This window comes from Electrona antarctica (genome assembly GCF_951216825.1).
Source record: "Electrona antarctica genome assembly, chromosome: 6".
In the NCBI taxonomy this organism is placed as follows: domain Eukaryota; kingdom Metazoa; phylum Chordata; class Actinopteri; order Myctophiformes; family Myctophidae; genus Electrona; species Electrona antarctica.
This window is the reverse complement of record NC_136811.1, coordinates 15,083,568-15,095,865: the sequence shown is the minus strand read 5'-3', so window position 1 is coordinate 15,095,865 and position 12,298 is coordinate 15,083,568. Positions and strand designations below refer to the sequence as shown.

Here is a 12,298-nt window from a genome sequence, read left to right as displayed (position 1 = left end):
TACCGTGTAGCTTTGCGTCTGCCCGTGTGAACACAGCATGAGTCCCCCCCACCCCCACCCCCATCATCGTGATAAAAGGCATTTAATTTGTTATTTCTTTTTCCAACAGTTCCTCAGATCTCCACCGCCACCCTGGCCGGATCCTCCTTCTCCCTGTCCTGCCCCACCGTCAAGGGCGACTACGTCCGCCTATACTGGCAGCCCCCGGACAACAGGCGACAGAAAGACATGAAGCTGGCGTACTTGTACGACCGCTGGAGGGACGAGGGGGATAAGGGAGCAGGGCAGCTGCTGGAGCTGGCAGGCCCACCCTACAAGCACCAGGACGGCAGCTTCAGCTTTCACCTCCGGCCCCAAGTGATTCATGGGGGCTTGTACATCTGTGAGGTGTTCCTCAATGACAATGTCTTCAGCCAGGCCACCAGACTCAGTGTGTTACAAGGTACAATTTACAATTTACAATTTAGGCATTTAGCAGACGCTCTTAATCCAGAGCGACTTACATTAAGCAATAACAAAAGCATGGCATACATCACATATATAAAAAGTAATTATCATGAATCATGCGTAAACTAAGAACGTAACAGTGGAGTATCTATGTAAACTATGCATACTATACTATATAATATATTATACATGTGTACTATAAAGTGCTATGACTACATAAAGTGCAATTCTAGAGCTGTCTACGTAACAAGCTATAAGTCTGTTTAAAATACTATCTAAGTCTACATAATGTGCTATCTAAGGGGATAGGCTAGGGCAAGTGCTACGGGCCATGGTGGAGTCTGAAGAGGTGGGTTTTCAGACTACGGCGGAAGATTGGGAGTGAGGCTGCAGTTCTGACTAATTACTAAAAAGGGAGGCAGGAGGAGTTAGAGGAGGAGGTGGAGGAGAAGCGAGAGGAGGAGGTACAGCATGTGGGGTTGAAGCAGAAGGGGATGTCGGTTTCTCTATCCAGTAATTCCAGCTGGCAGATTCGTTACACTGGGTGGCAAACTGCCGGCGGGAGTTCAATGGAGTGCATTGCAATCAATGAGAGCCAGTTGGACGAGCTTATAAATTTCACTATTTCTGAAATGCGACCATGGTAAAAATACTCAGCCTAGGAAAGAGACATGTCACACATTGTTTTCTGCTGTGTTCCTTTTCGATATAATTTTATTGGGGTATCTAAAGAGTAATTTTCTGAAAGTGCTAAAGTATTGTGAGAATACAACCAAATGTCAGAATGTCAACCAAATCTTGCAATACTGCCGAGTCAGAAACGATATGTTTATGCTGATTACAAAAAAAGATTAGAAAACATCAAAACAACCTCTTCTGTCTTCTTTTATATTCCTGAACCGATTAACATGACAAAGGTCCCAATCGTTCAGAAATAGTGTTTGTTCACAAGTTGGTCCAGCCGGCTCTAATGGACTCCAAATGTATTTCACCTAACTTCCGGTTCCAGTCTTTACCTCCCATGCATGTCAATGGTGCCGTCCCGGCCCATGGACCTTCTGTAGAAGGAGGTAGAGAATGAGAAAGAGGTATGGAGTGTGTGAAGTGAAGTTAGGACAGGTCTTAGTGGTTCAAAGCTCCTTTGAACCATGCTGATGCTGTATACATAACATAACATTTGACTATGGAGTTATAACCTTGACCTTGGTTGTGAACCTTGACCGTTTTGACCCAAAATGTAATAATCTCTAAGGGGAGGCCTGTTGATCATTCCTACCAAATTCATTAAGTATTGTGCCATATACCATGCTATGCATGCATGTGACCAGGGTAAATATTCATTATAGCGCCATTTTAATGGTATTCTTGTAGACGAGTGCTCTTAATATTTTAATATCGAGGCAGGAAAGTCGAGACTGAGGCAGTGCAGACTGCAGAGTCATTTGATCCTATAAGGCGAGGGCGGGTCACTGTGCCATTTTCTCCATTTATACATTTCAAAAAGAACATCAGATTTATGTGGCTTTTATGGATGAGCCGTGCAAATGTTATAGTTGACTAATTCCACACACACAAAGCATATTCACATGCATACACATACACGCATGCACGCACTCGTACACACACACACACACACACACACACACACACACACACACACACACACACACACACACACACACACACACACACACACACACACACACACACACACACACACACACACAGTGCACATACACTTTGCCCTGTCTAGTCGGCCTTGGAAGGCTTTACTAATCACAGTCCCTCTGGCATCCATCACAGCTGCCCAGACATGACCAGCCGATCTGTCATTGTCACCATGCTTCACACGTCTGCATCCCTCACTCACTCACACACACACACACACACACACACACACACACACACACACACACACACACACACACACACACACACACACACACACACACACACACACACACACACACACACACACACACACACACACACACACACAAACACTGTACACACACAAACACTGTACACACACACACACACACACACACACACACACACACACACACACACACACACACACACACACACACTGTGCCTATGCACAAACACACATGCTGCGCCTAATGCCTATACACCACAGTGCACACACACCCGCCTACACACTGCATGCTCCGTCACACACATCATGTGGCACATATATTTTTACCCCACCTCATTATAAGTATCATTATGTATGATTATACCTGCTGCCCTCCCACCAAGGCTGTAGGTGGCCCGCACTGATCACTCTAATCAAGGCTGAAACGTGTGTGTGTGTGTGTGTGTGTGTGTGTGTGTGTGTGTGTGTGTGTGTGTGTGTGTGTGTGTGTGTGTGTGTGTGTGCTCGCGTGCGTGCGTGCGTGCGTGTGTTATGTTTGCATCTATGGGCCTTGATTACACCCAGATGGATTCTCATTTCGTCCTGATGAGACTCTGAGCATCAGTCACAGTCAACCAACACATTAGCAGCCAATCTCCGTAATGAATATATATTATTTTGACCCTACACTGAAAAGCCCGTTGTCTCCCCCATGCCCCCCCCCCCTCCCCGGCCCCACCGCCATCCCACCCTCCTTCCGTCCTCGCATCACCCTCTATCCGCCCTTGTTCTTTTTCATTTGTTTTCTCCTTCAACTCCCTCGTATACCTTTGTTCCTCCTTCGTCCTCCCGCACATCCTCTTGGTTTCGTCCTTTATCTCCTCTCTCATCTTTCCTCTCCCCCCCCCCCCCCCCCCCCCCCCATATGCTCCCACCCTTCCCTCCCACCTCCTCCTCCTCCTCCATTTATCTGCGTCTGCAGTCAAGGCCATCCGCTCCCCTTCTCATCTGGAGCTGTGGTGTCAGTACTCGGAGAGGTCCCAGGTGGAACGGGCCGGCTGGAGGCATCACAACCTGAGCCGCAGACTGCACGTGTCCAGCCACAGCCTGGGGGTCATCACCACCTCCCTGGCGCTGCCCATTGGCCCCGACGCCGCTGGGAACTATACCTGCACCCTGCAGCTGAGGAACCGGCAGACAATCTGGGCCGTGCAGGCGGTCGCCGCGCCGCAGGCCCCTGGAGGTGGGACCAATGGTATGAAAAGGCATGCTGATGTGTGATAAGAGCCCAGATATCTGACTGGCGGTTGAGGGGAAGGGCTGCGCTACTGCTTAACAGTCCTGGTGGGTGCCGGGGAATCCTTTTTTCAGAATAAAGGCGCTAGAGTGCCAATCATATGAGGGAGATTTTCCTCTGAAAACCCCCGCCTTTCATTTCCCCCCCCCAAAAACCGGGAGGTGAAATCTTCCTTTACTACATCTAATATTCTAAACGAGAGGCATGATGAAGTCAGAAATTAGGACAGAACATCGGCGTTCTGATCAAAAACAATGGACAGCGCCGTAGATTCAGAGTAAATAAGGAAGATTGTCGGCCCGTAAACCAGGAAGTGAATGGCTGCGTGCGCAGCAAATCAGGTCCGGGACGGACAAGCAAGGTGTTGCCTAGCAGCACCACTGTCAAAAAATGGTTTTATATCGATAAAAAAGACCTTAAGACATGTCCACACGTCCCAGGCACCCCGCGGTTTTATTTGATAGGTGTGTGGGTGTGTGTGGATGTCCTAGCATCATAAGTGTTAAAGTCGGATGGAAGGCATTGTATGAAAGCACCAACTATTCATCTCACCAACTATTCATATTGGTCATCGTGGCAATAGGTTAGATTTCATAAGATACAATATGAAAATTGTGCTACAGTACAGGGAATTACCTCCAAAATTACAAGACACCACATTTTCTGCTTTGTTAAATTATAGATCAATGACTGCCATCTACTGTGATTTCGGTTTTATTATGTGGTATTATGTTGATTAGGGAGTTGGGAATTGGGAGTCCATGTTTTTCTCTCCAATGCCATTATGACAAATTGTGCTTTAAAATATTCTTACAGTATGCTCTGCATTATAGTGTTCTTTATTCAAAGGATATGACATGCTCTATTAAATATTCACTGTTTGAAAGAACGGCACACACTCTTACAAAATGATCACTAGCAGAATTGTAAAAGCACACTTTTGACTAATGTTAAAACCTTGTACACTGGGGATGTTTGCAAGGCTTATAGAATTATTTAAAAACTAAATTCACGTTTTGAAGAGCCTTATTTTTGAAAAGTAAACACAGCATATGCTGGCAGACATACTATACCTACAGTCTGTGGCGCCATATAGCGCTCTTGTGTGTAGTTTGGGATGGATGTTCTGTGAAGCGTCGTGTTGTGCATTCAAGCCAACCTCAGGTCAAGCTATCTGCCAGGCAGGCAGACAGGCATGCTGCCTCCACTGGGCGTGCTGACATTGAGGCCCCTTGGTTTACAGTCTAGGGACGCCATTCGCTGGCCTCTGACAGATGTCATGTGTCACAGCTCTTCAATGTCGTTGTTAAGCAGGTCAAAGGTCAGGACTAGTACTGCTGCATGTCGAACCGGGCGGGAACGTCACAGTTTGGAAGCAGTCCCTAATGGAATGATTTTGGTATGTTGTACAAGTATACAAGAGGATAGCTGTGTGTTTTAGAACAACACTTTGATTCACCAAGTACTGTAGCTGTACCACAATTTGTAATAGTGACATTGAGAGAGAACACGTATCATGTCTTTAGACCACACAACCTCATGTTTAGTGGGACATAGTCTTGCGTTGCCAGACTGTTGCCTCTCGCAGTTTTCATATGCTTCCGTCATACAGTCTGGAGAACGGAAGCTCTGATCATGAGCAAGCGATAAAGCGGAAGTGAAGCCTCCTCCCCACTTCCGTTTCGTCTTTACAGTCACGCAAATGTATTATTATCCTTAGAAATCATCTAAGCATATATACGTAGCTTGCTGCTTAGCAGAAATGGATGGAAATCCATTAAACCTGTGTGACGTGAGGGGCGCTCTTATCATATGTCATCCTACAATGCATACATCATCTCATTCTGGACAATCACAATTTGCATCCTCACTTTTGTCTTCAATGTTTGTGTTTACAAACTTTTGTCTTCAATGTTTGTGTTTACACACTTTTGTCTTCAATGTTTGTGTTTACACACTTTTGTCTTCAATATTTGTGTTTACACAGACCCTCAAAGCTGGACATAGGGGGCTAGCGCCCCTCAAAAAATAAAATGTAAAGATATTTTAAAATATATTTTCGTGAACCCAAATGGCAGCTTCCTTGCTCGCATTTGGGGAGGTGTAGTTCCAGACTCTATATAGCATTTGGGGAGGTGTAGTTCCAGACTCTATATAGCATTTGGGGAGGTGTAGTTCCAGACTCTATATAGCATTTGGGGAGGTGTAGTTCCAGACTCTATATAGCATTTGGGGAGGTGTAGTTCCAGACTCTATATAGCATTTGGGGAGGTGTAGTTCCAGACTCTATATAGCATTTGGGGAGGTGTAGTTCCAAACTCTATATAGCATCCGGAGATTGTGGAATAGTTGTCTGTCTACGCCAGACTAAGTGGAACACTGCATAAAACTCCGGGTGTGGCAGACACACGTCATACACTATACCTACATTTAGCATTTGAACCCAATTTTCAAACTTCCCTGAAAGTAATTTCTTCCCCGGCCCCAATTGATCCATAATGCATACCATACGTACGGAGTCTCGTCTATATCTCTCTCATCGCTCTCATCAGTGAGATGATATAAGCAGACAGGACCCCAGGACATTGCCGGCCGGCCAGCAAGCGAAACTAAATTATTCAGGCTTTATGGCATTGGTGGCTGGCTGGCTGCTGGCGAGCAGTGAGGCGTGCACACAAACCAGGAGGTGACAGTCGAATGGATCGCTTAGCGGTGATGAGCTCACCGCAGACGTCCCGATAGATCACTGGTGGCTGAGGAGCCCAGAGCTCATCACAATGCACAGTGACGACGATAGCACCAGCATAAGACTAATGGGGAGAGAGATGGACGGGAAGAGAACGAGAGTTAGAAAGGGGAGAGAGACAGAGTGACAAAAGGACCATGAGACAGACAGACAGACAGACAGAGAGAGAGATAGACAGAGAGAGAGAGAGAGAGCGAGAGAGAGAGAGAGAGAGAGAGAGAGAGAGAGAGAGAGAGAGAGAGAGAGAGAGAGAGAGCGAGAGAGAGCGAGAGCGACTGGCAGAAACAGACAGATATTTTCAGTGTCATTGCAGAGTACAGTGAGTACAGTTAAAAAAGATATTTCACTTTCAAAAAAAGAATGTTTGAGTCATTTCATCATCTATACTCACTCAGGCTTATGTGAACACCCCAGACAGGGTTTGTATAGGAAGGGGCGGGGCAGCTAAAATGAATATCAAATATCTAAAAAATACTGAATCAACCAACTTAAAAACTGTTCACATAAGCCTGAGTAGACGATGTCGAATGGAACCCTGACCCAAATATTTTAATATAATATATAATATATAAGTGAAATTCCTTGAGTGATAGGAAGCTGTGGTCAGAAGACAGCACTCTGCTACAGACTACAGAGAGATGGGTGCCCGTTAGTAGCGAATAAACACAATTAGGTTTGTACTATGTATGAATACGCTGCACAGTATACCAAACACTGCAAACAGCCCTCTGGTCATTATTCTGTATTACAAGAGGCCCGGGAATGGCAGCAATGCTACGTTAATAACAGAATCTCATTCTGTTACTGTGTCACAGTTCAGAAAATGCGAAAATGTAGGCATCTAGGCAGACTCCTCCATTACCGGGACGTAATAAATAGCAATCATTCTGCTTCACGCTGCACAAAATAACTCAAATGTCAGGGATGTTCCGCAATCATGTGCTATGTGTTCCGTGGCCCGGTCCCCCTAATTTGCAAAGCCTTCAAACTGTTACTGTTCTATCAGCCAACCCTCCACAATCACACCCATACAAATATACTATACCTCATTCCAGATGAAACAGACAGGCGACAGAGGAAAGGGAAGGCGGGAGCTGTAGGAGAGGACGAGAGGTGATGAAAAAGAGAGAGGGAGAGGAGGAGAGAAGGGGTGGAGAGAAAGTCAGGGTACTTATGCGTCGCTCCACTGCACTCAATTACCATAATTCACACGTTCAAACTGGCACGGAGAACAGAGCAGGTCAGTCCATGGGGTCGGCCCTCACTACAGTATTTCATTAGCACCCTTTTTAGTTTTTACACACACAGCATTACACACATGAACACATGCACGCACACACACACTCACGCACACGCAACACTTGCCTACACGCGCACGCACTCACACAAATAAATCAGTCAATAGCATCTCACACAGGGAAAGATGGTTGATTATATTGAAGCAGGACTAAGGTTAAGGCTGAAGGCCAAGCCTTTTGCAAACAAAGCTGAAGTTGAGCAAAGGTCTCTCTGAGCCAAGCCGTTGCTAAGCCTCGAGCCTGTCAGATAGAAATCAGTCAAGATGCTTATTATGGTAGCAGAATGGAAAACGATCAGCTTTGTTATAAACAGTATGTTTTGTCATTGTTCGAGTTGTTAATCTTAAAGGGATTGTGACATTTAAAACAAAGTTTTTGTAATTTATTTTTTGTGAGCTCAACTGCACCCAAAAACCCTGAACTTTTAACATTCAGTAGATTTTCTGTGGTCTGGGGTTTTCTGGCTCAAACAAGTGCTCTGATTTTGTCTAGGTAGGAACCAAAATTCTCTAAGGCGGAACTATTGTGTTCTGAGTCGCTTGTTTCCGCCCGGACATATTTGCGGTGTGCGCAGCACGCGCCACACACACACACACAGAAACAACGCATCGCGGTTTAGCCAATGAGAAAGCCAACTGGACTAGCACAGCGACGTCAGCCAATGAGAAAACCAGTTGTAGGAGTGGTTTACACCACTCAAAAAAGGTACACGTTCAGAAATGTATATTTCAAGAGTAGCTCTGGTCCATAGCCTTAAGGACTTAAGGAAGTCCTTAAGGCTATGGACCAGAGCTACTTCAAGAGTAAAAATCACACCTGTGTGAAGTGAGGGGCGCTAATACTGTATATTAAAGGTATATTCAGTGATTTGACTTAATCTAAATATCACTTATTTTTTTCTGGATAATCCTCCCTACTATAGAGTGTGCTGACCATATAAGGAGTTCCTCCCTGTCCCCAGTGAGCCCCTGGGGTCAAAAAACCCTAGTTTCAGTTTTGGTGGTGGGTGGCAAAGCCTTCATCCAATCAGGATGAGAGGGGCCTTCCTCCAATCATGATCGAGTGGGGGCGGGCCTTGGTGCACATGCTGTTGGCCTGTTGCACTTCCCCCCACTGTAGAGCGTGCATGTGTACATTTTGTTACCGGGGCGGACTGGGTGGTTCTCCAAATCACTCAAATCACTGAATGCTCCTTTAAAGTCTAACTCATGTTGATTTGGTGCCAACACAAACATTAAACGCCATTAACAATAAAGAGACAATATGACGTTAATGGCACATTATGACGTAAAATTTCCCTTCATTGTCATTGGCGTTTACAAAACAAACATTGAACTAAAGACAAACATTAAACCTGTGTATAGGAGGGGCTAGCGCCCCTCAAAAATAAAAAGGTATTTTTACCGGGTGTTATATGTGCAAAGCTATTAAACGTAAAAGATCCCCACCAAACACTGGCCTTAAAACTGGCCCAGGATTGGTTTCTAAACTGTGATGTGAAATCGAGAGACAGCAGTGGTTCTCTACCTTTTTAGACTGAGTACCTGCACTATAATATATACTATTTGTCTCTCCCTGTACCACCAATTTATGACTGATGTTATTTAAAATAGGTAGGGTAGCACTAAAAACTGGCACTTCTCACACTCACAGACAGACCAAGCGCAAGACCTATGCTGTGTAGACAGCATCATTTGTTTTGTGCGGAAGTTGCGGGATTTCGGCAGAAGTACCGCTCAAGGAAATTACGTCGACTCTATACAAATCAGTTCACATTCTCTGTGTATGAAACAAGTGTTATGATTGGTCGAAGGAATATCGTATCCGGGGGAAATGCATCTGACGGATGTTGTCCGGCCGACACTTCCGCCGATAGTGTCTCTGCCTTAGGTTGTGACCAGGCTTTTCTCTTGGCAGATGAGTAAGCCTGGGACCGAGGCTACAGACAGACCGACAGGCAGGCAGGCAAGCAGAGTAGACCAATAAGAGACCAAACAGAAAGTGAGATACTAGGCCTCATACACACATTTCATGTGTTGGCCACCTCAATGCTTTTCCAATGGAAGTCACGTAGTTTGACCAAACACTTGTGTTTGATGGGGGGAGGGGGGGCAATCAAACACAAGTCAAGTGTTTGGTCAAAACATGTGACTTCCATTGGAAAAGCATCGAGGCGGCCATGAAACACAGACGCAACACAGAACCAGTTTGCACGCGGTTTGTTGAACTGCCTCATGGTGTTGTGAGTGTGGACATAGACAGGTAGACCTACATGGGTATCTTAGTGGTGTAGTCAGAGGTTCCTTAACCACTAGCTGGTAGCCTACTAGTACCCCCGGTCTGTACTTGAGCCCCCCTCTGGTGGTACACAGAGGAGTTGTCTTAGTATAGGAATGGAACAAAAAGGGCAGGTATACGCTCCTGTATTTTAACATCAGTTATTATGGTGGTACTTGCAGAGCCAGATATCTTCTCAGACTCGGTACTTCAGTATAAAACGGTTGGGAACCAATCATGGTGCAGCGAATCTTGTAGACCAGATCCATGTACTAGTGTGATTGAAGCTGGTGTACTATTACTGACATGTTGGGACACAATGACTGGGTGGCAATGAAACGTGAAAGGTTCTTCAGTGCTGTTTCTGGCTCTTGAATGCTGATGATTGTGAATCAACAGTTTGTATGTTGTGTTGTATCCGTATGTGAGTTGTCACAGGGAATGTACATGTACATACTGTACATAGTACATACATACTGGATCACTTCAATAATCCTATGAGTGAACAAGGACAATTCCAAATTGAAAACTACTGATTAACAGCATGTTATGTGTGTTGTGTTGTGGTTGCTTAGGTTCGTTGTGAGTTGTTGTGACAGTAACAAAACGCCTGCGGTCTCCAAGGCTACTGTGACAGGGTGGATGTAGGCTATTGGTTTTATGACTGGCAACGAGGATTCATATTAATATTCTCTTCTCTTACAGACCACCCCCCCCCCCCCCCCACAGCCAACATCCTCGACTCCCCCCTCATACTCACACACTCACACACACACTCACTCACTCACTCACTCACTCACTCACTCACTCACTCACTCACTCACTCACTCACTCACTCACACACACATACACATACACATACACACACACACACACACACACACACACACACACACACACACACACACACACACACACACACACACACACACACACACACACACACACACACACACACACACACACACACACGTCACGCACGTACAACAGTGATCATCGTTAATGTACTGCAGTTATCACCCTGGCCCCCGACACCTCTCTCTCCCTGACCGTGGCTCAGATCTCATTTGAGCCATCACCTCTTTCACCTCCCCTTTGCACTCTTATTTAATAGTGAAGTAGAGGGCTAAAGGCGTAAAAGCTAATTCAGACCGCAGAGATATTTCTCTGCAAAGGTCCTAATAATGATTAGCTTCATTATGTTCAGTCGTATGATGGTGTCGCGTGCAGATACTTCCAGATCTACGAGCTCACAGTGAGCTCACAGTAGATTAGTAGTCTCATAAAGAAGTATAGATCTGGCTTAAAAAACGGCTTTATCTCGTCCCAATCCTTTGGTCTGAAACGAGGCTTTATTAGGTCTCTGTGTTTTCCACAGAACGCTGTCTGGTTGATTTGGTTGCTGCAGCAGAGCTCTTGTTCCTCTGGGCAGGTACACTCGCTCCACACATTAGTTGTAGCCTAGTCTCCCTGGAAACTGGCACCTCCTACCTGCCTCCCAGGTCACCCCTGTGGGCCATATTTTGCAAGAATGATGTCATCCTGGCCTATGCAAACACGCCTGTCGAGTCTGCTCTCATAAGCTCTGCTCTTTTCCACTAGATTTGACTAGAACATCAAGTGAGCTAATACGGTAGTCTGACTCTGGCTCTGGCTTATGTAACCCCAGTAATAATAACACAAATCAAACGGTGCCGCTATACGTTCTTCCATGCATCTTCCTGCCTCCCTGTTTTCCATGCAGGGCCTTTGGCACAGAAGAATGCTATTTATATTGTCATGTTTGCCAGTTTGCCTGCAGGCTTCTCTGTTGCTTTAGATCAGATGTCAAGGGTTATGAAACACGCTACCCATATCCTGGCTTCATATTGTAAAATATACAGTTACTGTACACTCAAATCGGGACTTGGAACAAATACATAAGTAAATATTATCTCTCCCGCTGTGTGAAAGAACCAGGCTATACAGTCTTTGATTTTGCCGGAGAGATCTGATAGCTTTGTTCCCTGCTTGGGTTGAGCCGGCTTTGTTCATCACCCGGGCTGCTTGATACCGCCGCCGTGGTTGTATTCACCAGAGATATCAAACTGACAACACTCATCTTGCTTAGAATCACGCATTCTCGCAAGAATGCATAGTGTCTGTCAGCCCTGTGTCGGCTGGAGAACTGTTGAACATCACAGGCCGTTCTATCTACCAGGACTCGTTGCCTTGCATCTCCAGGAGGACCTGATGAGTGACATCACGTCGGCATGACGTAAAGACATGTAACATAAATTTAGGAGTATCTTTGCTATTGTTTGCAGCCGCCTGCAGCATGTCTACTGTAGCTCTCTTTGGAGAGCTTTTCTAGAGCTTTTCTCTCTCCTGTTGAA

At 45.6% G+C, this 12,298-nt stretch overlaps 1 protein-coding gene across 1 annotated transcript in view; it reads left to right on the top strand.

The window, feature by feature from the left end:
- Window positions 1-12,298, top strand: part of g6fl (g6f-like) — a gene marked incomplete at its 5' end in the record, with an annotated part of 28,678 nt that overhangs the window by 11,092 nt on the left and 5,288 nt on the right. Inside the window, 2 exons of the mRNA XM_079503649.1 lie at window positions 110-442; window positions 3,288-3,560. Of these exons, the coding sequence (XP_079359775.1) occupies window positions 110-442; window positions 3,288-3,560 (606 nt within the window). The remainder of the gene's footprint in view (window positions 1-109; window positions 443-3,287; window positions 3,561-12,298) is intronic.